The sequence below is a fragment of the Pteropus medius genome, unplaced genomic scaffold, assembly GCF_902729225.1.
Source record: "Pteropus medius unplaced genomic scaffold, Ma_sr-lr_union100, whole genome shotgun sequence".
Taxonomy (NCBI): Eukaryota; Metazoa; Chordata; class Mammalia; order Chiroptera; family Pteropodidae; genus Pteropus; species Pteropus medius.
In genome coordinates this window covers 207483-231943 of record NW_024352837.1, presented here as the reverse complement: position 1 = coordinate 231943, position 24461 = coordinate 207483, and the positions used below count along the sequence as shown (strand labels likewise).

Below are 24461 nucleotides of genomic sequence, written 5' to 3'. Positions count from 1 at the left end.
CCCACTAGCCCCCCACCCCCACTCTGTACATGTCAGGTGCACTGTTCTTTGAAGTCAGTGGTCAGTGCTAAGCACCAGGGCCCTCCTCCCTTCTTGGGAGTATAGGGAGGTTGTTCAGGCCTTGGAGCCCCTGTTTGCTCCTTGACAAATTAACTGCCCACTACTATCCCTGAAGCCTGCTGAGAGGTGTCAGGAGCCATCTGCAGACCAATCTACATCCAAACACCTGTTCCTAAGACAGGCAGGAAGGCGGGGGCTGTGCAGGCCAAGCCGGGAGATCCGGCTGTGAGGGAGCAGTAGGAAAGCAGCTCCTGTGCCCACCCACCTGCTAGAGGGCACGACCCTGATCACCCTACATCCCACCCCAGCGCCTTTCAGGAGACACATTTGGTGCCAGCTCCATTTAACTGAGCCCCACATGTGGTCTACCCCAATAAGCGCGGGCAGTGCCCACCAACTATGCTTGGGCAGGTGGTGAACCTGAGGCCCAAAGAGGGGCCAAGGGTCTCCTGACTCCCCAAATCCAGATTCTGCCCACTAGAATTTCCATTTTGTCTCAAACAGTGGACCACATTTCTACCACCAGGGTCCCTCATCCCTCCACCAGGCCCAGGCTGAACAGTCCTGGGGTAAGCCGGTGGGGGAGGCAAATGTGGCTGCAGGCACAGGGATGACAGAGGGAGGAACAGAGTCTGGGGAAGCCAGAGGACAGATACAACTCTGGCTCAATGAAGGGTGATGAGTGAGGTTCAGGAAAGCTTCTCATTAGAGGGGACATTTGAGCTGAAGCAGGAGGAATGAGTGGGTTTCAAGGTAGTGAAAGAAGGGGAGAGTGATCTAGGCTGAGGCAGCTTCGGGAGCAAGGGCCAGGAGGGTGAAAGTGCATGACCTGTGAGTGGCTAATTGAGGCTGAAGCCACACTAGAGCCTACGCATGGCAGAAGGGTGCCAAGGACAGGTCTAGCCTGGCCAGGGTTAAATGCCAAACCTTGAAGAGTCAAGGGTTTAGAGCAGGGGAGAGAAAATGCTGGATGTCAGTGCCAAAGATCCTGGGAGACTGTACTGGAGTGGAAGGAGGCCTAGGCTGGGAAGAAGAAAATGACTTGAGGGGAGAGGCGTTTGTGAAGTAGCAGGCGTGAGTCTCGGAGACTTCGTGGAAGAGCCCTCGGCATCAGGTGCTGCCGAGGGGTCAGACTGCCTCCTGGCGGCGGGGGATAGTAGAGCGGCTGGCGCGCGCATGCGCTTTGCGCGGGGGAGGGCGGCCCGGAGCCCCCGGCGCCCCGGCATTAATGGCTCCATTAGTGGCCGGGAGGGAGGCGCATTAGCGGCGGCGACGGCGTCTGGCTCCCATTACCACCGGCGGCAGCGGCTGCACCGCAGGCGGCTGGACCATAGCCCGCCGCGCCGCCTCCTCCGCCCGCACCCCGTCCCCTGTTACTGTTCCCCACGGAGACCAGGGCCAGGGAACCCCGGTCTCCCAATTTCGGCCGAAAAGCTGATCGTGAAGCCAGGCAGACCCAGGTTCAACTTCCGACCGTGCGAGCCCCTGACTGCAAGATCCTACCCTCCTCTGAGCCTGCTTGCGAAGCAGTGGGGAAACGGTGCACAGGAGACTTTGTAGATCCGGACGGGCATCCGATAAGGGCCGCGCCCAGCCCCCGCCGGCACCTAGGGGCGCAGGTTCCCGCGCCCTAGGGGGTAGGCCCCCAGCATGGGTCCTCGGCCCTTCCTATTGGCCGCCGTCACGCCCGTCGAGGCCGATTGGCCGAGACCTGCTCCCCCTGCCCTGTGCCATTAACCCCTGCGCCGCCAGGCCCTCGGGCTGGCTCGGGGGGCCCCCCCCCGCAGACAGCTCGGGTGCCAGCTGGCCCGCGCTCCGCCGCGGCCCGCGTGGGTGTCAGCCCAGCCGGGCGCCCGCCCGCCCTCCCAGCACAAAGCGGCTTTGTGGGGCCCGCCGGGGGCTGGCTGGGGGCCAGGCGGCGAGTGGAAAATCTCGTGAGCTCGGGGAGGGGAGGAGAACGCAGGGCGGCGCCCCCTCCTCCGCCAGGGCCGTGGCGCCTCCCTCAGCCCTCGCCGACCAGCCCTCCCAGCCCCGGCGCCTATACACTACCCCGCCCCCGTCCCTTCGCATCCCCAAACCCCATCCGCCCCCACCGCCCCCCAGTCCTATCCCGCCCCATCTCCCCAATCCTAGGGACCCTCCCCACACCTCTCTCCTGTCTCTTTCCCTCCTGGTCCCCCTGCCTACCCTAGCCCCACTCACTGACTCACCCCGGCGCTATTTTTAGGCCCCCATCCCTCCCTATCCTCACCAGCCCAATCCCGGGCTCGTTCCCCAGGCAACCCTGGCCGTCGCCGACGCCGCCCGGAGTGGGTGGGTGGGTGTGTATGTAGGGAGCGGGTGAGGGGATCTGGGGACACCCGGGTGGTGAGCCGAGGTGGGGTCCAGGGCAGGGTGGGGAGCCTCGGGCAGCGAGGGCGGGGTCCCTCTCAGGCTCAATAAACGGGCCGTGAGTTCAGAGCGTGTCTGCCTGTCTGTCCCTCAGTCTGTCAGCATCTCTGGCTGTACGCCCCAGACCTCTGGGCAGGCCTCGGCCTGTGCTGCCCTGGGTGGCAGTCGGTGTCTCTGTCTGGGCTCCCTGTCCCCAGGCTGTGGTGGGGTGGTGCTCTGAGTACTGTTTAGGGCCAGGCCTTTTGTGGAGTTGGTTATAGAGTGGTACCGGGATGCCTACACCATAGTTCTGCTCAATACCTGCCTTGAGTGAAGGATGGCTCTGCACCTCCTCTCACATGGGGCGAGGGCCCTGGTTTGGGGAACCTCCTCAGTATTTTTCAACTAAGGAGGCCCCAGTTAGGGTTGGGGATGACTGAAGGGATGGAGCTGTGCATGTAGGACCTGCTCCCTCTTCTCCACTCCTAATCACCCCTAACCAGGGTTCCTCCACTCTGAACAATGGAAGCTAAGTATAGGGCTGGCCCAGTGCCCAGGGCAGGGGGGCCCTTCCCGCCCGGATTCCGGCCCCTCCCTGCCAGGCTGGGCCCCCACTTGGCTGCACCCTACCCTGTAAGGGGCCTCTTCCCATCCCTCCTATGTGGGTACTGTGTCTCCTACCAGATGTGCAACCCTCCCAGATGTGTGGGGCCCACTTTCCGTTGTGCCAGGCCTAGCTCTTTTTCTCACTCAACAGATGTGGGTGAGCAGGGGGCAGGGTTCCTCCGAGTTCCGTCCCTGGGCTGCATTGCAGTGGGGAAGGGGTTAACTTGCCAATAGGTGACTCACCGGTGGGAAGAGGAGGGGGCAGTGGTGGGGAGATAGCGGCCACATTGATTTCAGCCTTGATTTCTGCCTCACATTGCAGTCCCTGGGGCAGTGAGGTAATGGAGGGTCTGAGTCTGGGGCTGCTTACAGAGGAGAGGGCAGTCACTTAATAGTCCCTCTGGTGGCCCCTCCAGGCTCACAGCCAAGTGTCTGGCCCTGCAGTCTCTGGAGGTCAAAAGGCTATAGACCTCTCCCCTTCCCCTCTGGGCCTAGGTTACCTGGTTTTTGTCCCCTCTTCATATCTTCAGCTCTGGCAGTAGATGGAGCAGGCTGGGAAAAGGGTTTGTCTGCTCCTGTCGCTGACCTCCCTGTGTAGGAGCCCAGTCTTCGTCCTTCTGAGCCCATACCACCTTTTTTTGCCCAGGTGTGACCCCAGGCCTCTGTCTCTATTGGGTGTGGCCCCAGGGACCCCTTTGAGTGATTTAAGTGTTCTGCATTTCTATCTGGTGGGCCCTACACCCCTGCCTGTGTCTCTGTGTGTGCCATTTGATCTTTCTGTAGTTCGCCAGTCTCTCTCTATCATTGTCTAACCATATTCCTAGAACTCTCTTTGGGAGTCTCTGCCTGTGTCCACCTTGAGGTTAAATTTTCAGTAGTGGGAAGAGCACTTGAGTTGGAGCACTGGGCTGTTATGTTCTGGCTGTATGATCTTGCACAATTCATTTAATTTCTCTGAGCCTCATTCTCTCATCTGAACAATGGGCATCATAAAGTGTACCTTCCTCGTGGCTGTGAGGATTCATTCATTGAACAATATGTATGAGCTTCTAGCACATAGCAGCTTCAATGTTAAGTTTCCTTTCTTCTTTTTGGTCCTTTCCTGGAAGGGGTGGCTCCAAGCCTAGGGTGGTGGGGCCAGCCCACAGTGGTGTTCTGTGGCCCCTTGCCTTACATTGTGATTTAGAGGGTCCTGGGTGGCTACTGAGTGTCAGGCAGGGTAGCTGAATGGCTATGACACTCTATACCTGATGGACCAGGGTACTGAGATAGCTAGTGCTTACCAGGATAAGTTTATATACGGGGTCACCATGATGGTGTCTGTGAGAATTAGCCTGTGCTGGGGATGGGAGTGCCAGGAAGGCCATGTGAGAAATCGAAGAGCATGTCGTGGTTGTGTGGGAGGGATGTGGGGTGTGTGATGGGCTGCGATGAGGTGTGCGAGATCATTCTGCCTGTTTGATGTGTGTTTGTAGGATGATTCATGAGGGTCAGTTAATGTGTGATGAGGCTATACATTGGGGAAACATGTATGAAATGGTTCATGGTGGGTGATGGATGGGTGATGGAGTGATGGATCGTGTGGGAGGTAGTACATATATGTGAGCAGGTGTTCAAGGTTTGTGGCTTAGTGTGACAGTGTAAGACCAAGGGTACATGTGACAGTGGGGTGTGTATGAAATAATGGGTGTGGCAGGAAAGTCTGTGAGGGGTGTGTGTGTGTGTGTGTGTGGCAGGCATGGCGCGCATATGCTGCGTGCTGGTATGGGAGTTGGTGAGGACTCGGGTGGCTCCCCCAGCCGTACGCGCAGTTCGTCTGCCCTGCTGGGCCGTGCGCATTCAGGTGGGCAGCACCGCGCGTAACTGTGTTCCTCGCGCGGACTGGACACACAAACAGCACCACACACAACCCCGTGCCTCCGCAGCGCGGCGCCCCAACCGCCCCCCTGGCTCGGTGCCTTTACTGCAGTGCGCTCGCCTTGCCTCCCTCCTCCCGCGGTCCCGCCCCCGGCCGGCTTAGGGCCAACCGGAGGCCGCCCCGCCCTGCCCTCATTTGCATATGACTGACGTTCCCCCGGGGCGGCCAATGGGGGCGGGCGCGGCGGGGCCTGACCCGCGCGCGGCGGCGGTAGCCAATGGGCTCGCGCGCGGGGGGCCGGGCTTGCGCGGAAGGCCGCGGGGGAAGCGGGGAAAGGGCGGGGGGAAGCGCGGCGGGGGGAGGGGAGCGCGTAGTAGTGGCGGGGCGGGGAGGCAGCGGTGGTTCGGCGCGGGGCTCGCTCGGAGCGCACGGACGCACGCACGCTGGTCCGTCTGTCCGCTCGGGGCTGGCGGTCGACCCGGCGCTGAGAGCCGCGGGTCTGGGGCTCAGAAAGGCCAGGCGGCGGTGCCGGCAGCCGGGGCGCGCGGGGCCAGAGCCGTTACCCGCCGGAGCTGCGAGGGAGGGAGGGAGCGAGCGAGCGAGCCAGGGAGCGGGGAAGGGAGGGGGCCGCCCCCGCGCACGCGCGCCCCGCCCCGCCTGCCCCGCCCGCCAGGCTTGGCGCGGGAGGAGGGAGAGGGAGGGGGCGGCGCCGATGGCCTCTGTGCCGCGCGCCCCGTGACGGCCCCCGCGCGCGCCGGGGGGCGGGGCGGGGCCGGCGCGCTCTGACCTCCCCCGCCCCCCGGGCGGCGGGAGGCAGGCGGCGCTGTGCGCAGGCGCTCCCGGCAGAGACCCCCGCGTGGGGAGGCCGAGGGGGGCGGTGGGGGGGGCATGCGGCGACGGCCTCCAGCTCCCCCCGGGCCCAAGCGGCGGCGGCCGAGGAGCCGGCGGCGGGCAGAGCGGCAGCGGCCGCTGAGGAGGTTCGAGCCCCGGCCGGGCACCCCCGCGCCAGACCATGTACTCAGCCCACAGGCCCCTGGTGCCCGCGTCCGGCGCGGCCTCCCGTGGCCTCGGCATGTTCGGTCAGTAGTGCCTGGGCCCTGGGACTGCAGGGGTCAAGGTGTCAGGGAGCTAAGTGCGGAGTAACGGTGATGGGGTTATAGTAGGAGATGGGTAGAGACAGAGTAAATGGGTGACGGGAAAGTTAGAGTACCGTAGTGCCTAGTGACAGCAGGTCAAGTGGTTAGTGATAGCAGGTGGGAGTGTAGTGAGTGATGGGAGCGAGGAGTAGTTGGGGCAGCCTGGTGTTTAGGTGAGGGGGTGACACAGGTCTCTTGTTATTGGAGGTGAGTGTAGAGTAATTGGCTTGTGGGCATGGATTAGAATCTGAGCGGCCTGAGACCTACTTGCCCTAGGTGTGGACTACACAGAGGGAAGGGTTGCCGTTGAGTAGCGGGAAGTGAGTGATGCACTGCTTGCTTAGAACAGTATTGGGCTGAGGTGTTTGTGGAGAGAGAGGGAGAGGAGAGACTCAAGATCCTGGAGGGTGGTGCACTGGGGAGGATTTCAGTAGGGGCAGGACCAAAGGACTGTTCTCCCATTGTCTGCTCGGCCCTTTTTTCCCCACCCAGCAGATGATGATGAGGCTCTGGTGAGAATGATCTTTGTGAAGAGAGGGGCAGGTCCATATTCCTGGGACTGTTATGGAATTGGAGGATCTACAGGCTTTTGTGTCCCCCAGGGCCCTAGGGGTAGGGGACAGTGTTGTCATAGTGTCTTGAGTCCCCTCCAGTGCTGGCCGCCTTATTCCTTTCCGGTGCCTTGATGTCTACCTTTTTTTTTTTTTTGGTCAGGTCTTTGCAGAATCAGGTCTTTAGGTTAGTGCCTCACAGAGGGCTTCCCTGGTCCAGGCTTCTGAGGGCATGAGAGGTGACCCCAGGTCAGAGTGGTCTGGCTCAGGGGAGGCCTGGAATGATGGAGACCAGGGCTAGGGCGTTTCCCTCCTCCCTTCATCGTTTTCCCCTAGCAGGGGCCTCCGCTGGTTCCACTTCCCCTAGGAAGCCGCAGTTAGAGGGAAGCCCACTCCTAGCCTTGGCCCGCCCCAGGGCTCCAGCCAGCCACCTAGCTCCTGGAGCCGAAGGTGGGACCTCTGGGACCTATCCTGGTGAGGGAAGTGTCTTCCTGTGCATATGTTCAAGGAAACACCTGGCACTTTTGCCTTCATTGGGCAGAGACTTGTAACATTTCTTCTGTCTGCTCCATTGTCTGTGCCTTTTTTTCTGAGTTTACTGTACCCTTCTCTCTTTCTGGGCTTGGAGGCTGGACCAAGCCCTAAAGTTATACTCAGGGTTTTAGAGGAGGGAAGCTAGAAGGCCTCTTTATGGACAGTAGATTCTCTTTGTGGATAAGGGAAGAGATGCTGAAGATTATGTGCTCAGTCTGGGAAGGGCAGGCCTGGCTCTCTGGAGCCTGCAGTAGTAGGGGAAGGGAGGCAGGGAAGAAGACCCGAGACCCCATGCCCTGTGGGTAATGGAGGGCGGAATGGAGGGGTGATTGAGCCGTAAGCCTCAGGAAAGAGAAGGGGAGTGTGAGGCTGAGGGGAGGGGCTGTGTCAGATGGCAACATGGGTGCTGGGAACATGACATGGCTGGGGGAGGGTCTCCAGGCTTGCTCAGGTCTTGGGGCCTTGGGAGTGTTGGATGGCAATTGAGCATGGCCTGGTTTGTGACAGAAGCCAGTCGTTCCTCTGGCCTGGTCCCTGGTGGCAGGGCTGGTGGAGGTGGGGGAGGGAGTGGGGTGTGAGGACTCTTTCCTTTCCACGCTTCTGTTTTTCATAAACCTAGAAACCTTTCAGGGAGGAGCTTTTCCTGAGTGATGTTGCATGCAAGAGCCCAAGAGACTAGGGTTAGGGGAAGGAGGTGTAAAGGAGGGGTGAAGCCACCTCATCCAGGGTGAAAAACAGCTTGGGTTGGGGGTCAAGGCCAAACTCTCCTGCTGCACGGCTTAGCTGGCTCCTTCCCACAGTGTGGACGAATGTGGAACCTCGCTCAGTGGCCGTGTTCCCCTGGCACTCTTTAGTCCCCTTCTTGGCCCCCAGCCAGCCCGACCCCTCCGTGCAGCCAAGTGAGGCCCAGCAACCTGCCAGCCACCCAGTGGCCTCCAACCAGAGTAAAGGTGAGGGGTGGGGGGCTGCGGGAAGACATGGGGATGGGGTCAAGGTGGCCCAGGAGTCCTCTGATCTGCCTCTCTGACCCCAGAACCTGCTGAGTCAGCGGCTATTGCTCACGAGCAGCCACCAGGCGGGACAGGGAATGCTGACCCTGGGCGGCCCCCTGGAGCCACATGCCCTGAGAGCCCAGTGCCTGGACCCCCCCATACTTTGGGGGTGTTGGAACCTGGAAAGGGCCCCCCTCCCACCACTGAGGAAGAGGCCCCTGGCCCTCCAGGAGAGCCCCGGCTGGACAGCGAGACAGAGAGTGACCATGACGATGCGTGAGTATCCTGAGGTTTGGGACTGGGGGGCGGGATGGCCAGAGTCATGGCCTTTAATGTCTCTGTCGCTCCCACCACAGCTTCCTCTCTATCATGTCTCCTGAGATCCAGTTACCTCTGCCACCTGGGAAACGCCGAACCCAGTCCCTCAGTGCCCTGCCCAAGGAACGAGACTCATCTTCTGAGAAAGATGGACGGAGCCCCAACAAGGTGCCTTATTCCCTCCTGTCCCCAGCTCACCCTGTGGCCTCTCAAGTTTGTCTCCCCAATCCTAACCATTCGCCTCGGGCCTGTGTCTGCAATAGCGGGAGAAGGACCATATTCGGCGGCCTATGAATGCCTTCATGATCTTCAGCAAGCGGCATCGGGCCCTGGTCCACCAGCGTCACCCCAACCAGGACAACCGGACTGTCAGCAAGATCCTGGGCGAGTGGTGGTATGCCCTGGGGCCCAAGGAGAAGCAGAAGTACCACGACTTGGCCTTCCAGGTAACCCTTCCTCCTCTTGGCTCCTCCCTCGCATCCTCCATTGGGTGGGTGAGTGAAGGGGCTCCCTGCCCTCTGTGTCAGGTCAAAGAGGCCCACTTTAAGGCCCACCCAGACTGGAAGTGGTGCAACAAGGACCGGAAGAAGTCCAGCTCAGAAGCCAAGCCCACAAGCCTGGGGCTGGCAGGAGGGCACAAGGAGACGCGGGAGCGGAGCATGTCAGAGACAGGCACTGCAGCTGCCGCTGGAGGTTAGCTGCTTGGCTCTCCTGCCCTCTCCCTCCCTGAGAGTTGCTGGCTACCCCCTTGCTTGCTCACCCCTGCCCCAGAAGCTTCTCTCTGCCTTGTCACTTTTATTTGAGGATCCTTACAAAGGAACCAGCATTTGTCTCGTGTGAAGGATCCAGGGAGGTCTAGACAGATAAGCAAACATCAATCTCATTATCATCTGCCACTTATCAAGCTTTTACTACATACCAGACACCAAGGAGAGTATAATCTCTAGGACTGAAAGCCATATCTCATTTTCCAGATGAGTAAACCGAGGTGCTGAGAGGCAGAACCACTTGGTTAAAGTCACAGAAAACTAGAAACTGACAGATCCAGTAGTTAAAGTCTAGTTTGGCTGGCTCCTGAGACTGCAGATGGAGGCCCCTCATTGGTGGTGCTACTGACTGAGGATGTCAGGTGTGCCTGGCACTGTGCCGAGGCGCTTTTGTGGAGCGATCCTGTGGGTCTGGGCCCACGACTCTGAGGGTGGGGATGCAGTGTAGGAACTGAGGCTCAGGCAGGTCAGTGCTGATTAGCTGGTCAGCGCCACACAATGCTGTCTCCAGGCTTTCTTACTCTCAGGTGGGCCGCCTCCTGGGGAGCCGTGGGCTTGCCCCTTGCAGCCCCAGAGGGGAGGAACCAGTGAGAAGGACATGCTGGGCTGGTGGGGGACCCCGGAGTTCCATCATACTTTTGCCTGGCACCTAGGAGTATCTGTGGGTGGCTCGGCCAGTCCAGGTGCTCACACGAGGTTTCCTGACTGGAGCACTTCTCCCTCTACTCTCCAGTGTCTTCGGAGCTCTTGTCTGTCACAGCCCAGACACTTTTGAGTTCGGACCCCAAGGCTCCAGGGAGCGGCTCCTGTGGGGCAGAACGTCTGCACACAGTTGGGGGACCTGGCTCAGCTCGCCCCCGAGCCTTTTCCCACAGTGGTGTCCACAGCCTGGATGGCGGAGACGTAGACAGCCAGGCACTACATGAACTCACTCAGGTCTGGGGTGCAGGCCATGGGGGCGGAGGAGAGGGGCAGGTAGAGCATCCCAAGGTGACAGCCCCAGCTGAACTCTCCCCACACCTACCCTGCAGATGGTGTCTGGTCCTGCATCATACTCTGGCCCAAAGTCCTCCACCCAGTACGGGGCTCCAGGCCCCTTCACAGCCCCTGGGGAGGGAGGTGCCCTGGCGGTCAGTGGGCGGCCTCCACTGCTGCCCACCCGAGCCTCACGTTCTCAGCGTGCAGCCAGTGAAGACATGACAAGTGACGAGGAACGCATGGTCATCTGTGAGGAGGAAGGGGATGATGATGTCATTGGTGAGCAATTAGAGGGCCCAGAATCCTGTCCAGGGGCCAGGAGGCTGAGGTTTGGAAGGTGGGCAGAAATTGGATCCAGGCCCTCGGGCACCTGTTTTTTTTCCTTCCACATTTGTTTATTGTCGCGGGCACGTTCAGTTCAGGCCTTACTTTTAGGAAGCCCAATCCTGTCTTCGGGAGGCCCCCAGTCAGATGGGAAATCAGGAGGATACAAGCATGGCCAGGCCGTTGGGCACAGTGTTAGGTTCTGTTACCCGCATGCTCGGGCAGGAGGGCGCCCCCTGGGCCAAGGAACAGCCTTCTAGACGAAACTCACTGTCAGCTTGGGGCAGAGCTGAGGCCAGAGCCCAGGCTCCAGACTGTCCCTTCGCCTACGCTGTTCCCCTCTGCTCCCTCAGCTGATGATGGCTTTGCCACCACTGACATTGACCTCAAGTGCAAGGAGCGGGTAACCGACAGTGAGAGCGGAGATAGCTCTGGGGAGGACCCAGAGGGCAGCAAGGTGAGAGCTTTGGATTTGGCGCTGTCCAGTCCCGCTCAGTTCTGGAGGGGAGGAACGTCTGCCGCTGCGTGTGCTGCTGCGGCAGGAGAGCAAGACCCGGAGGGGGCAAACTCCTTGCCCCGTGGGAAGTTGTGTCACAGCCTGGATGAATCGAGGCCTTTGGCTGGCCTGGCTGCCTGTATGGGACACAGGGACAAGAGGGGTGTGGATATCCAGGCTCACTGACATGGTTGTGTCTCTTTCCATCCAGAGCTTTGGCCGGAAGGTATTCTCGCCTGTGATCCGTTCCTCCTTTACCCACTGCCGTCCGTCTCTGGACCCTGAGCCCCCAGGACCCCCGGATCCACCTCCAGGCTTCAGTAAAGGCTACGGGCCCACGCCATCCTCCTCCTCATCCTCGCCTGCCACCTCCTCAACCTCAGCGGCCACCTCCTTCTCGTTGGGTTCAGGAACCTTCAAGGCCCAGGAGTCAGGTCAAAGCAGCACAGCAGCTCCACTACGGCCCCCACCCCCAGGGGCAGGGGGCCCAGTGACACCTTCCAAGACCACCCGCTTCCTCTCGACGGATCCTGCCACTTTCCGGCGCAAGAGACCTGAAAGCGGGGGTGGCCTGGAGCCTCCAGGCCCCTCAGTTATTGCGGCTCCTCCCACTGGGGGAGGCAGTGTCTTGCAGACACTGGTCCTGTCACCAAACAAGGAGGAACGGGAGGCCAGCGGAGCCCGCCTGCCCTCAGCTCCAGCCCCATCGCTGGCCTATGGGGCCCCAGCAGCCCCCCTGTCCCGCCCAGCCGCTACCCTGGTCACCAGTGTGGTGCGGCCTGTCAGCAGCACTCCTGTGCCCATCGCCTCCAAGCCCTTCCCTACCTCTGGCCGGGCGGAAGCGTCTCCAAATGATACAGCAGGTGCCAGGACTGAGGCGGTCACAGGGTCCCGGGCACCTGGGGGCTCCCCGCTGGGTGTCAGCTTAGTGTATTCAGACAAGAAGTCGGCAGCAGCCACCTCACCAGCCCCACATCTGGTGGCTGGGCCCCTACTAGGCACTGTGGGGAAGGCGCCTGCCACTGTCACCAACCTGCTGGTGGGCACCCCGGGCTATGGGGCCCCTGCGCCCCCTGCTGTCCAGTTCATTGCCCAGGGGCCCCCTGGCAATGGGGCCACTGCGGGCTCAGGAGCAGGTGCTGGGAGTGGTCCCAATGGGCCAGTGCCCCTGGGTATTCTACAGCCAGGTGCCCTGGGCAAGGCTGGGGGAATCACCCAAGTGCAGTACATCCTGCCCACGCTGCCCCAGCAGCTTCAAGTGGCGCCTGCCCCAGCACCAGCCCCTGGGACCAAGGCGGCAGCTCCTGGCCCTGCACCCACCACCAGCATCCGTTTCACTCTCCCGCCGGGTACCTCCACCAACGGCAAAGTCCTGGCTGCCACTGCACCCACTCCTGGCATCCCCATCCTGCAGTCCGTACCCTCTGTCCCGCCCCCCAAAGGTGAGGCCCAGGCTGGGCAGCACAAGGAGAAGGGCCACAGGTCTGTTCGGTGCTTTTGTAATCTTTCCTTCTCTCGCTTCTTGCCTTTTGCAGCCCAGTCGGTTTCTCCTGTGCAGGCCCCGCCCCCAGGTGGTTCAGCCCAGCTGCTACCTGGGAAGGTACTAGTGCCCTTGGCCACCCCTAGCATGTCAGTTCGGGGTGGCGGGGCTGGCCAGCCACTACCTTTGGTGAGCCCGCCCTTCTCAGTACCTGTGCAAAACGGCGCCCAGCCACCCAGCAAGGTAAGGGCACCCTGGCTGTGGCCCCGCCTGTTTTCCGTTCCTCTCTTGGGTATTGGTGTCCACATCCTGCCGTTTCTGTCTGTCTGTCCTTTGGTCTTTCTTCTCCCTTACCGTCTGTCATGGGGCTGCTTCGCTATCTTTTCTCTCAGGACGTGTGCACCTCGAGTCTGGCCTTAGTGTCTGCATGTTGTCTTTACTCTGGGTCCCTGTTTTCTTGTGGTCGTCTTTTCATTCGTTCTGATCCCGAGTTCTGTGGCTTCTATCTTTGCTGAGACCCACCCTCCAAGGCCTTGGTCTTCCCTTGCTCTGGGTCTCCCACTCACTGCAACTGTGGGTACTCTTGCCCACAGATCATCCAGCTGACTCCGGTGCCAGTGAGCACGCCCAGTGGTCTGGTGCCGCCCCTCAGCCCAGCCACGCTCCCTGGACCCACCTCGCAGCCTCAGAAGGTCCTGCTGCCCTCCTCTACCAGGTAATGGCACTCGAGCCTTCGCCTGGAGGCTAGCCCGGGAGAGGGGGTAGATGGGGCCAGCTCACCTCACTCTTCCCCTTTTCCTCTCCCTGTGGCAGAATCACCTATGTGCAGTCAGCAGGTGGGCACGCGCTGCCCCTAGGTACCAGCTCTGCATCCAGCCAGGCTGGAACAGTCACCTCATACGGGCCGACGAGCTCGGTAGCCTTAGGCTTCACCTCGCTGGGGCCCAGTGGCCCTGCCTTTGTGCAGCCCCTGCTCTCAGGTGAGCGGCGGCCTGGCAGGCAGTGCTGGGGACCCAGGGTGGGGCCGAGGCAACCCAGTCGCTAAGTCAGGCCTCTGCCTCTCTGTTTCCTTCTCCATAGGCCAGGCCCCGCTGCTGGCTCCTGGCCAGGTGGGCGTGTCACCTGTGCCCAGCCCCCAGCTGCCTCCCACCTGCGCAGCCCCCGGAGCTCCTGTCATCACGGCGTTTTACCCTGGCAGCCCCGCACCCACCTCAGCACCCCTGGCCCAGCCATCCCAGGCCCCCCCAGGCCTGGTCTACACTGTGGCCACCAGCACCACCCCTCCTGCTGCTACAATCCTGCCCAAAGGCCCACCGGCCCCTGCTACTGCCACTGCCACCCCCACCCCTACCAGCCCTTTCCCTAGTGCCACAGGTGGGTATTGGGCCGACCCAGGGCGGGATGAGCTGGGAGACCCAGGGGATGGGCTCGCATCAGGCCTGGCTTAGTCAATGCTCTTCTCTCCACCAGCAGGCTCCATGACCTACAGCTTAGTGGCCCCCAAGGCCCAGCGGCCCACCCCCAAGGCTCCCCAGAAAGTGAAAGCAGCCATCGCCAGCATTCCTGTGGGCTCCTTTGAGGCAGGCGCCCCCGGGCGGCCTGGCTCTGCACCCCGGCAGCCTTTGGAGCCTGGCTCAACCCGTGAGCCCGCTGCCCCTGAGTCCGAGCTTGAGGGGCAGTCTACCACGCCAGCCCCTCCGCCTCCCCCAGAGACCTGGCCTCCCACTGCCCGGAGCAGCTCCCCGCCACCCCCACCTGCTGAGGAGAGGACCAGCACCAAGGCCCCTGAGACCGTGGTGAGTGCTCGGCATGCCTGGGCGCTGCCGGGCTCTGCCCCTCGGCCTACTGCCTTCCTGTCCTTTTCCTTGCACGCCTGTCTGAACTGTGTCCTTCCTGCTTGACTGTGTGACTGGGCTTTCTCCAAGGCTCTGTGTCTCGGGCGGTCAGCATCCATTTCTTTGTGTTGCTGGGTTTTGCCCCCATGAATCTGAACCCGGTGCTCTCCATCTTCCTGCCGTCTCCACCCCAGGCCAGCAAATTCCCCAGCTCATCTTCAGACTGGCGTGTCCCTGGGCTGGGACTGGAGAGCCGCGGGGAGCCTCCCACCCCTCCCAGCCCAGCCCCGGCTCCAGCCCCAGCCCCTGGTAGCAGCAGCGGCAGCAGTGAGGGCAGTGGTGGCAGGGCAGCCGGGGACACCCCTGAGCGCAAGGAAGCAGCTGGTACTGGCAAGAAGGTGAAAGTACGGCCCCCACCCCTGAAGAAGACCTTTGACTCGGTGGACAAGTGAGCAGGGGCTGGGGGCTGTGGTGGAGCATGTGAGGGTGGCGAGGGAGGGCGTGGCTGTGGGCCGGGCGGGGGAGGTGACCCTGCTCGCTCTCCAGCAGGGTCCTGTCCGAGGTGGACTTCGAAGAGCGCTTTGCTGAGCTGCCCGAGTTTCGGCCTGAGGAGGTGCTGCCCTCGCCCACCTTGCAGTCTCTGGCCACCTCGCCGCGGGCCATCCTGGGTTCTTACCGCAAGAAGAGGAAGAACTCCACTGGTAGAGGAACTTGGGACCCCGGGGTAGGCAGGGGACAGACTGGGCCCGCCTTCTCTGAGTCTGCGTATGTTTGCCCAGATCTGGACTCGGCCCCTGAGGACCCCACCTCGCCCAAGCGCAAGATGAGGAGGCGCTCCAGCTGCAGCTCGGAGCCGAACACCCCAAAGAGTGCCAAGTGTGAAGGGGACATCTTCACCTTCGACCGCACAGGTGCCGGCACCTTGGCAGATGGAGCTGTGGGGGACCCAGGGCCTGCAGAAGGGGTGGGGCCTTGAGAACAAGGTTAGAAATGGAAGAGGCGAGGTGGGTGTCGCTGAGAGGAAAGACAGCAGGTCAAGGATGGTTTCCAGAGCCCAACAGACCCCTAAACTGCCGCACGACCTTGGGCGGGTCCCTTTTCAGAACTCCGCTATGAAACAATTTGGTGAAGTCTGGTGAACTCTCGGGTGGTGTGGGGCGGCCATGCTTCTGTAGTAGCCTTGACCTTGCTCCCTGCACTGTTGCAGGTACAGAAGCTGAGGATGTGCTCGGGGAGCTGGAATACGAGAAGGTGCCATACTCGTCGCTGCGGCGTACCCTGGACCAGCGCCGGGCCCTGGTCATGCAGCTCTTCCAGGACCATGGTTTTTTCCCATCAGGTGAGCATGTCTTCTTGTCTTGGCGGGCACTTGGAGAGGATCTGTCTGCTCATCTCACCCTGCCCTCCACACCCGCCACCGTCCTTCTGTCCCCAGCCCAGGCTACGGCAGCCTTCCAGGCCCGCTACGCAGACATCTTCCCCTCCAAGGTCTGTCTGCAGTTGAAGATCCGTGAGGTGCGCCAGAAGATTATGCAGGCAGCCACTCCCACGGAGCAGCCCCCCGGAGCCGAGGCCCCCCTCCCCGGACCGCCCCCCACTGGCGCTGCTGCTCCTGTCCCCACTCCCAGCCCTGCTGGGGGCTCCCTGACTGCCCCTCACCTGGACTGGACCTGGCACTGTGCCCCAGCTGCCCCGGCCATTGCCTCCCCCCCAGAGCCGGGGCCTGGACAGCTTGGCTGGGAGGAGCCCCCCCAGCCCTCTCCCCCACCCGCTGGTCCCTCCACAGCTGCCACAGGCAGGTGAGGGGCCCCTGAGATCCCAGGACCCACAGCACCCCCTCAGGACATGGACATATGTAGGTGGCAGGAATGGGGGGGCAGGATGGTTACCTCCTCCCCAATAAAGCCATTTCGTCCTTTCCAGTTTGGGGCGGAATGAGGCCTGCTCCTCTGGTCTATCCCCGTTCCCCCACAGCTCCCTCCCTGTGATGGGGGGCAGCTGAGGGGAAGCAGGGGCACAGTCTCCCTCCACTGAGCCCCTGTACATAACCTGAAGTGTGTTACCTTCAGACCTGTTCACTTGTACTTTATGCAAAATGGCTCGTGTGAGGGCTGCGAGCGGAGAGTAGTGAGGGCTTTGGGCCACAGGGAGGTGCCTGTGGAGTAGGGGGAGTTCATGCACCCCTTTTTTCCCCAGAGGGGCTGGACTCAGGTTAGTTTGGGGGTGGGGGCTCCTGCACTTTGCCACAGGCATGGGGAGGGTTCTCTCCCCACCCCTCTGCCCTCCCAACTCGGGTTGTACTTTCTAAGAAGGTGATTCCCCCTACCCTTGTCCCCATCCCCAGAACAAAACATGTTGATCATGTGCAATATTTCTTACTGTGCCGAGAAGCCGGAATGACCGAGATTAAAGCTGTTTAACACACCTGTGTGGCTGCTCCCTCTGAAGGGAGAAAGGGTATTGGCTGTACCAGTCCTGTCCCCAGATGGCCATGAAGCTATATACAACTTTTCCCCCAGTGAGGGTGGGAGCAACGCCAGGACCACCCCCTGCCAACATCAGAGGGACCGCTGGGCCAAGGTCCCTGGCTCACTGTGGGCCAGGCAGCCCCTCTCCAGGCCGGGTGCTCAGGGAGTCCTGACAAGCTACTCCGCCTCTTTCTCAGCCATCTTAACAACACATGGGCTGGGGGAAGCCCTAGATGGGATGCTGCAACAGTTCACCTTGCAAGTTCAGGTGGGCCTGAGGTCTGAGCCCAGAGGTGGCACTGAGCCAGTCTCAACTACTGGCTGTCCTCAGAGTGATCTCTGCTGCCCCCATGTGGCCTGAGCTAACACTGCAGCCAGGCCAGGAGCTTCCGGGTTATACCCCTCTCAGCCTAGGACCGTGCTCTGGGAGATTAAGTGCTCATACCCTGTGTGGAGGGATGATTGCTTGGGGTGGGAAGGTCAAGAAGCTTCCACGGGAAGTGGCATCTAAGCTACAACTAAAGCACAGAAGTTCCAGCTAGGGGAACAGCACGTGCAAGGATTGGAGGACTGCTTTTGGTGGGCTTTGACTATTGGATCACTTCCCAAAACTCTTGCTTGGTCCTAATCCTATAGGGTAGTGTTGGCAAACTGGTTTCACCTAGTGATACTAATTGGTAGTGCCTCCGTGGAGCACTGCTGTGAGAGCTGAAATCCACCTGACTGCAAGAACCAGAGCGCCTCTTGATCAGTGATGCCTGCCTTGGGCAGAAACAACACCCTGCAGAGCTGCAGGGTCACAGAGACCTCGGCTGAGGTTGAGGTACCCAGATGGGCATGACTATAAAGCAGGAAACAAGATGGGAGACTGAGGAAAGAATTTAATGTTGCTGAAAGGAGGATGCCTAGGGTGAGGGCTCTGGCAGAGGGACACTCTGACCCTGGTCTTGGGCCAGCAGGCGCAGAAGCAGGGAGTGTAGGACCCGGCAGACAGGTGTGTAGCCCAGGCGGCTCAGGTGCAGGTAATCATACATGTCATGGTGGCTTATGGTACCATCTGAGTGCACAAAGCCAGGGTCAGCATCCAGGAAGTGGGCCCGTGGATGGCCAGCCAATGCCGCCCGTACCAGCTCGTTCACCCGTCGGTTTTTCTCACGAAGTGGGTTAGGGTGCTGGCCCCTCGGAAGCAGACCCTGAGGAGGGGCATCAGAAGTTGTGAGATATCCTACCAACATCTGGGTTCTATTAGCACCTCTGTGCCAAACTTATCCAACCCCCACCACGAAGTCTGGAATGGGAAACTCGGGATTGGAAGGGTAGTTCCTGATGTCCTGAGACCCCCATTCAGCAACAGCCTTCCGGGTGCCAGCCTTTTTTTAAGCATTACACATAAAAATGTTGACGTAATGGCAAGGGGTCAATCTCTCAGAGAAGGAAATTTCCCAGCTAAAAGTTACAGAGCCTGGATTCACCCTGGGAATGCCTGACAACTTTTGACTAAGTGTTTTGAGTTTTAAGACTCCCAGAATCTCCAGTATTTCCTTAGGTGTTAGGAAACTTCATTGTGAAATTTTGCCTGAAAGCCACTGCTCTGTACCAAGCTGCCCAGAACCGTGTCAGCTGTGTGGGTGGCTACACCTGAGGGGGTCCTAGACGAGTGCCATTCTTCCCCGCCCTTCCATGCTCACCAGCACCACGACCCGGGCCTGGGGCTGCCGCTGGTTCACCAGTTGCACAATGGCCTTGATGCCGCCGGCCACCTGCTCTGCTGTGTGACCGTGGTTGTTGGTACCCACCCAGACCACCACAATCTGTGGATGGTGGAAAGAGAGGTATGAAGCAGTGGTGAGGGGGCGGGCTAAGGAGGCTTTAGCCGCCCACTCAAGCCCTGCTCACCTTGGGACGGATGTGTTCCAGCTCCCCATTCTCCAGGCGCCATAGCACGTGCTGTGTGCCATCACTGCCAATGCCAAAGTTAAGTGCGTGCAGAGGAGAGAAAAGCTCCCGCCAGATCTGTAGTCAAGAGGTGGTGTGGGAACAGGGGCATTGTCGGCATGGACCACCACCCTAGGTCCAAATGTTAATAACCAAATGTCGTTATGGAAGAGCCTCACTTCATGGAAGCAGTCTGGTTAAATCGCACCTTGAGCAAAGCCCGGTATGGTTAAACCTCACTTTATGCAAACCTATTGTAATCTCCCATTCACAGAACCCTGTACAAGAAAGACTCACTTTATGGAAACCCATTGTGCTTGAGCCATGCATTGAACCAAAAGCTGAATCTCACTTTGAGGAAAGCCATTACCGTTTAACCTCGCTTAGTGGAAAGATATTATAATAGAGCCCCCTTTGTGAAGAGCTATTACAGTCGGCCTTCACTTGGGAGAAAGGACTATAGCTTTGTGGAAATCCATTAAGCAAACAAGAGTCTCAGCTTAGGCAATCTTGCAGGAAAGCCTCATTTTAGGTCTCTCTATACACAAGCCCAGCCTGACAAAGTCAAGACACACACTTCCTTCTCAGGAGAATGTTGTACCTGACACAGATTCTGGGTGCTGGGCGCTACCTCAGGCTGTTTCGAGTACCCCATATTCCGCCTGGCCTGCGGTCTGGTCCAGGTGTGTCAGCGAAGGCACAGGCCTGGGTAGGGCCGGAGGAGGGGGACGGGCCTCACCTCGCACTGATGCATTAGCTGGACCAAGGAATCCCCGATGAAGACGACTTCGGGTTCTTTATCTTTGCTGTCGGCCACGAACCGATGGTGCTTAGGGGACAAACAAGGGGGTGTCAATGGCAGCAGCACTCCTGGGCCCAACCCCTCCCTTCCTTAGCATCACCCCAACTGCCCTCAGTTTCCCAGTCAGGTAGAGCCCCGCGAATCAGGTTAACTCCTGAGCCCCCCATCTCCACCTCCGACTCCTGAGCGTCGCGGGCGGGGTCGCTCACCAGGGACATCCAGCGCCCATCGCCCTGCACGTCCTGCACGGGCGTGGGCTTACTGGCTGGGTTCTCTCCGCTCATCTTGGCGCCGCAGCTCCTGCAGGATGAGCGAGGGAGGTCGGTCCGGGAGTTCCCGGAGGTGGTGGTTCCACCACGCCCACCCCTATCCCTCCAAGCAACAATGGACAGTCCGGATGCCCGCACTCCAGCGGTGGACGATGGCGGATCCTGGGCGCGGCCTCCTCTCCAGGGGCGGAAACCTTCACTTAGGAGGGGAGGAGGTGGATCAGGAACCCTTGCTTCCCCCACGGCGGCCGCGCAGTGAGCTCGTCCGGCGCTTCTTGACCAGGCGCTTCCCACTCTCCAGCCTCGGCCGCGGCAGCTAGCTCACCCCCGGCACCTGGAGATGGGGGAGGCGAGACCATCCAGCACCCGTGGCGGGGGGTGCGGCGAGGAGGGAGAAACCACCCCACTGGCGTCACGGGGAGGAGCAAATTACCTAAAAGGCCAGCAGTGGGCGGGGAAAATCTAGGGCTCTGCCTCGGGAAAAGAAACCCTTTGCTTTAGGGCTAGAAATGTGCGGGGGCGGGGGGGGAGGGCGTGTGTGTGTGTGTGTGTGTGTGTCCCATTCACGTGGTTTAGAGCTGGAAATGTGGGGGGCGGGGGGAGGGTGTGTGTGTGTTCGTGTGTGTGTGTGTGTGTGTCCCATTCACGTGGTGGGGGAGGGAGTGAGTGGATGAGTCCATTCTTGGATTTCTTGAAGGGGTGGCTCGTACGCACCTGGCTAGGAGGGGCGCTCCCATTTTCTACGGATGTGGGGGAGGGAAAAGGAAGATGAGAAAATGTGAAAATGAGAGGCTCAGTTGTTAAGAGACACTTCTAAGGCAGCGCCAGGATTTTACTGAGCCTTTCTGCTCGTGGGCCTCCCCTGCTCAAAAACACCAGTTTTGTGGCATTAATTCTAAACTACAGATCTTTGCATTTCAGACATCACAGGCCATGCAAGGAGGGTAGAAAAAGATGCAGAAAGAGGACCGAAATTAGAGACGCTGCAAGGCCCAGGTCCAGCCTGGCAAACCTCCCGCAGCGGCTCATCTTGCAGATCTGTGGCCTCTGCTCCCCTCCCTAAACCCACTGCCGACCAGCAACTCCAGCTGGGTGTGTCTGGGCTCTGAAACCTACATCCACAACAAAGGCTACCTATGGTCGACCCCACCCCCATCCCCCAAAATTAATAGACCTCAAGTCTTCCCAGATCTACCTGTCCTCCAGAACAAGGTACAGGGATGTCCCACACCCCCTTAAATCTGACCATATTCCCAGATGGGACCTTACTGTCTATTCATTCCTTCTAGGTAGGTTAATACTGAGATAGATGACTCTTATTTATTGTTTGTTTTGCCTCGGTCCACTTGCCTGGAACAGGGCCTGACTCATAGTACCAAGCACCGTGGCTGCTCACAAGTACTTGCTGAATGAATATTAAATTAATGGGCCAGATCCTGGCCTTGTCCCAGTGTGTTGGAGGAGACAGATCCAGACACAGAACTAAGGGCAGGATCAAGGTAGTGACTAAGGGAAGAACTGGGGAGCCTCTGGGGAGGAGTCAGAGACGACTCTGACAGCAAAGGGTGTCCTAGAAGGAGCAATATCTGAGTTAGGCTTTGAAAGATCATTCAAGTTAGGCAAGCAATGTTACACAGGTAATACAGCTTACTTGGGCATGGGAAATACCCTGACAGCCTGCTTTTAAAGACTGAGGGGACAAGCGTAGATAAGTTGGAGAAGAGAGGCAGTTGCTGAAGCAAAGCTTAGTGAGAAGGAAAGCGTCAAAGCATTCATTCATTAAACACTGTTTTATGTTAGATGTTGGCTCATTTCATACTTCCAGCAACCGGTTGGAGGTACTATTACGAACCGCATTTTACAGATTAGGATACTGAGGCTCTGAGCAGTTACACAATTCTCCACGGTCACACAGCTCAAATGTGCCGGACTGGGCGTTTGAACCTAGGTAGTCTAGTTCCAGAGGCTAGCTCTGAATGACACTATACTGATTCTCTAGGGATGAAGTCTGTGACCACTGAGGATTGGCTGGGGTCTACCATGGCCCTTTCTCCCCTTTGCGTCCTGCCTCCTCTCGCGCTCTAGACAGAAAGTCCGCCTATAGATGTCTAAGCCAATCAGCATTTAGGAAGGGGGCGTGCCTACTGGACCTCACAGCCAATTGGTGGCTGGGAGGTGCCTAAAGACAAACGAGATTCCTAAAGCGAGGCCGGGAGGGGCGTGGCTATAACCGGCACTGGCGCCCCTGGCACGTGCCCCTGAGCCTCGAGCCTCTAAGGCGCAGGGAAGCCAAAGGGCGTGCGAGGGGCACGCGCATGCGCAGGAGGCTCGGCATGAGGCGGCCCGGAAGAGCGCCAGGCAGAGTGAACTGGGGTCACGGCCGAAAAGAAGCCATTGAGCCCCACAGCCACGTGGGGTAGGCAGGGGGCGGGGTTCGTTGAGGCAAGAGGAGGTGAGGTGCTCTTTCCCCATCCTTCCCCCATCAACCGTGCTCCCCTTACCTACCTCAGCTGCTTCGCCCTTGCCTCTTCTCCAACCCAACTCCCCCAACCCGCGTGACCAGGCCCCAGTCCGTGATAGCTCTTCTGTCACCCTTTCTGTGTCCTCCAGGCTTTCTCTAACTTTTCTGCTGTCTCTCTCCTGCCTTTTTTTTCTCGACCATCTTTGTCCACTTTTTCCTTGGTACCTTCTCCACCCTAGAATTTCTCTTATGTCTAAAATCCCTTTTTGGTTTACCAGATCCCTCCAGTTTCATGATTCCTTCCCTATCCTTCATCTTTTAGCTATTTCCTCACTTCCCTGTTCCCTGGAACTCTTCCTGTAGTGCCTGACAAATTTTCCACTCAGCATGACTCCCCCGATTTTACTTCTTGTCTATGACTTCTTGTCTGACCAAGCCTTTAACAATCCCTCTCCTCACACTCACTTTTTCTCATCTTGTCACTCTAAATAGTACTCCCACTTCACTCCAAACCACCTCTTCTTCTCACTACTCACTTTTAAGTCCCTGACTTACCTGCGTGCTGATGACCAACCACCCTAACTATATCTTCCAGGACACAATGGACCCCCGGGGGCCAGCCCCCCAGCCTTTCCAGAGGTCTGAGAAACCTGGTCGGGTCCGCCGTCGGAAGACCAGGCGGGAGCGTAATGAGGCCCTGGTGGGCAGCCGCCGGCCATTGGCCCATCAGGACCCTCCTGTGGCCAGTCGGAACACACCTTTAGCCGTCCGGGATCCTCTGGCCCCTAATGCCCCCAAATTCATGGTCATAGCCCAGGGCCGGCTGAGCCGGAAGCACCGGGGTCTCTTCAACCACGAGGTTAAGTCTTTGGATGTGGGACGGCTGCTTAGCAGTGGATCCCTGGATCCAGGCACCCCCATATTCTCCACCAAGCGTTCTCCAAGCCCAGAGAGGGCCCAAGAACCAACTCCACCGCCGAGGGGCAAGGAGAACCAGGTGCCTGGAGGCTCAGGCCCAGGCCCATCTAGTACCCCCAAGCTCCCTGACTTGGGGCAGCTGCTGGGGGAGCTGCAGTGCCAACTGATTCTGCCACAGGCCTTCCCAAGGAGGAATCTAGTGCAAGAGGCCAGGGATGCCATCGTGGGTAACTTACAGGCCTGCCATGGCTGTGTGCCGGACCTTACTCTGGTGCTCCAGCCACCCTTGTCAGGTGAGCCCACCTTCTGACCCCTGTGCTCCCTTTTCCCTTGTCTGTCTTAGCTCAACTGTCCCCCATGCTTCTTTTCTCTGTGCCAGGAACCAAGCCTGGGGGCCCTGAGAAACGAAGGATGACACCCTCCTGGATCAACATCCCTGAGCAGGCCCCAGGAGAGGGGAGGCAGAGGAGGCAACAGGAGACAGAGGAATTCACCTTTGCCATGCCTCATACCTCCAGCACTCCCACTACACACAGAGAGGGCCTGGCACCACCAAAAGGCCCCTGGCCGCCCTTATTACCCTCGTTACCTTCACCATCTGGAGCGGCCTGGGGCCCCCCAACAGCCTTTGACCTGTTGAAAAGCATCTGGCTGGTAGCCACACCACCCCCTCCCCGGCCCTGGGGGGTTGGCACACAACAGCCCCTGCCTCAGCCGCCATCACCCTTGTTTCCCCGAACCTCTGCCCTGGACTGGAGCCCCAAACCCCCCACCCCTCAGCCCAGCCTCTCCTGGGTGGTAGCCCAGAGCAGCCCAGAGGCCTGGTCCTTTCCACCCATGAGACTGTACTGAGGGGCTAATGCTAGGCTGGGGGCAGGAATCCCGCACTCCCAATCACCTCAATAAAGTACCTTCTTCATGGTCATCTCGATTTTCAGTGAGCGTCTGATTCAGGAGAGCAGCTCTGAGTTCTGTGTCCCAAACGGAGGGGAAGCCACTGTCATTTGTCACCTTCCTAGGGCGTAAGAGGCCAGCAGGCTGGAAAAACCTGGGGCTCCACCCAACCCAACACATCCACCCACTGAGGCCAACTTTGTGCCAGAGTCTGAGCTCTGGTGGTGCTAGAGTCCCCGAGTGAGTGAGGTGAGCTCTGTCCCCAGGATATTCCCAGTCCCAGTCCAGTGGTAGGTACAGACAGTCCCAGCTCCAGTGGTTGCATCTGGGAGAGAGAGGTGCAAGGGCTAGGAGCGAGTGATGACTTTGCCTGAGGGAGGAGAGAGGTCTTAATAAAGGAGCTGACACG

General features: G+C 59.6%; 3 protein-coding genes across 14 annotated transcripts in view; 2 read left to right on the top strand and 1 right to left on the bottom strand.

Annotated features, from left to right (window-relative positions):
* The window catches only part of CIC (capicua transcriptional repressor), a 26303-nt gene extending 9574 nt beyond the window's left edge, over positions 1 to 16729 (top strand). The window contains exons 1-20 of one of the 7 annotated variants that reach the window (XM_039850009.1): positions 5670 to 5973; positions 7916 to 8065; positions 8149 to 8383; positions 8464 to 8593; positions 8689 to 8871; positions 8953 to 9118; positions 9926 to 10128; positions 10224 to 10449; positions 10848 to 10951; positions 11202 to 12432; positions 12526 to 12713; positions 13064 to 13185; positions 13284 to 13450; positions 13551 to 13844; positions 13941 to 14266; positions 14500 to 14753; positions 14855 to 15006; positions 15085 to 15216; positions 15513 to 15644; positions 15741 to 16729. In XM_039850009.1, the coding sequence (XP_039705943.1) occupies positions 5907 to 5973; positions 7916 to 8065; positions 8149 to 8383; positions 8464 to 8593; positions 8689 to 8871; positions 8953 to 9118; positions 9926 to 10128; positions 10224 to 10449; positions 10848 to 10951; positions 11202 to 12432; positions 12526 to 12713; positions 13064 to 13185; positions 13284 to 13450; positions 13551 to 13844; positions 13941 to 14266; positions 14500 to 14753; positions 14855 to 15006; positions 15085 to 15216; positions 15513 to 15644; positions 15741 to 16108 (4830 nt within the window). In that variant the 5' untranslated portion in view covers positions 5670 to 5906 and the 3' untranslated portion in view covers positions 16109 to 16729. Of the gene's footprint in view, positions 1 to 5669; positions 5974 to 7915; positions 8066 to 8148; positions 8384 to 8463; positions 8594 to 8688; positions 8872 to 8952; positions 9119 to 9925; positions 10129 to 10223; positions 10450 to 10847; positions 10952 to 11201; positions 12433 to 12525; positions 12714 to 13063; positions 13186 to 13283; positions 13451 to 13550; positions 13845 to 13940; positions 14267 to 14499; positions 14754 to 14851; positions 15007 to 15084; positions 15217 to 15512; positions 15645 to 15740 lie in introns of those variants that run through there. The other 6 variants (XM_039850008.1, XM_039850007.1, XM_039850004.1 and 3 more) reach the window with 6 other exon arrangements.
* A 905-nt stretch (positions 16730 to 17634) lies between these two features.
* On the bottom strand, positions 17635 to 20170 carry PAFAH1B3 (platelet activating factor acetylhydrolase 1b catalytic subunit 3). Of its 3 annotated transcripts, none has more exons than XM_039850015.1 (6): positions 20105 to 20170; positions 19720 to 19810; positions 19448 to 19537; positions 18670 to 18786; positions 18462 to 18584; positions 17635 to 17966 (listed from the first exon to the last, which is right to left on the bottom strand). In XM_039850015.1, the coding sequence occupies exons 2-6, from the start codon at positions 19792 to 19794 to the stop codon at positions 17679 to 17681; spliced, it is 693 nt and encodes a 230-aa protein (XP_039705949.1). In that variant the 5' UTR covers positions 19795 to 19810; positions 20105 to 20170; the 3' UTR covers positions 17635 to 17678. The 3 variants fall into 3 exon arrangements, with proteins under 3 accessions (XP_039705949.1, XP_039705950.1, XP_039705948.1); XM_039850016.1 differs by having other exon boundaries at positions 19974 to 20116; XM_039850014.1 differs by lacking the exon at positions 20105 to 20170 and adding an exon at positions 19918 to 20098.
* Positions 20171 to 20405: 235 nt separating this feature from the next.
* Positions 20406 to 24089, top strand: PRR19 (proline rich 19). 4 transcript variants are annotated; one of them, XM_039850013.1, is made up of 3 exons: positions 20406 to 20871; positions 22836 to 23451; positions 23538 to 24089. In XM_039850013.1, exons 2-3 carry the CDS (start codon positions 22842 to 22844, stop codon positions 24008 to 24010), a joined length of 1083 nt encoding a protein of 360 aa, XP_039705947.1. In that variant the 5' UTR covers positions 20406 to 20871; positions 22836 to 22841; the 3' UTR covers positions 24011 to 24089. The 4 variants fall into 4 exon arrangements, with proteins under 4 accessions (XP_039705947.1, XP_039705945.1, XP_039705946.1 ...); XM_039850011.1 differs by having other exon boundaries at positions 20406 to 20918; XM_039850012.1 differs by having other exon boundaries at positions 20406 to 20991.
* Positions 24090 to 24461: the final 372 nt, after the last annotated feature.

Excerpts from the sequence above, each read along its gene's own strand:
- PAFAH1B3 (XM_039850015.1), bottom strand. The coding sequence starts at position 19,794 with ATGAGCGGAGAGAACCCAGCCAGTAAGCCCACGCCCGTGCAGGACGTG. Across the intron at positions 19,538-19,719 it reads ATGGGCGCTGGATGTCCCTG|CACCATCGGTTCGTGGCCGA; the intron begins GTGAGCGACCCC and ends TTGTCCCCTAAG. Across the intron at positions 18,585-18,669 it reads TGGAACACATCCGTCCCAAG|ATTGTGGTGGTCTGGGTGGG; the intron begins GTGAGCAGGGCT and ends CACCATCCACAG.
- PRR19 (XM_039850010.1), top strand. The coding sequence starts at position 21,189 with ATGAATATTAAATTAATGGGCCAGATCCTGGCCTTGTCCCAGTGTGTT. Across the intron at positions 21,279-22,835 it reads GAACTAAGGGCAGGATCAAG|GACACAATGGACCCCCGGGG; the intron begins GTAGTGACTAAG and ends TATATCTTCCAG. Across the intron at positions 23,452-23,537 it reads GCTCCAGCCACCCTTGTCAG|GAACCAAGCCTGGGGGCCCT; the intron begins GTGAGCCCACCT and ends TCTCTGTGCCAG.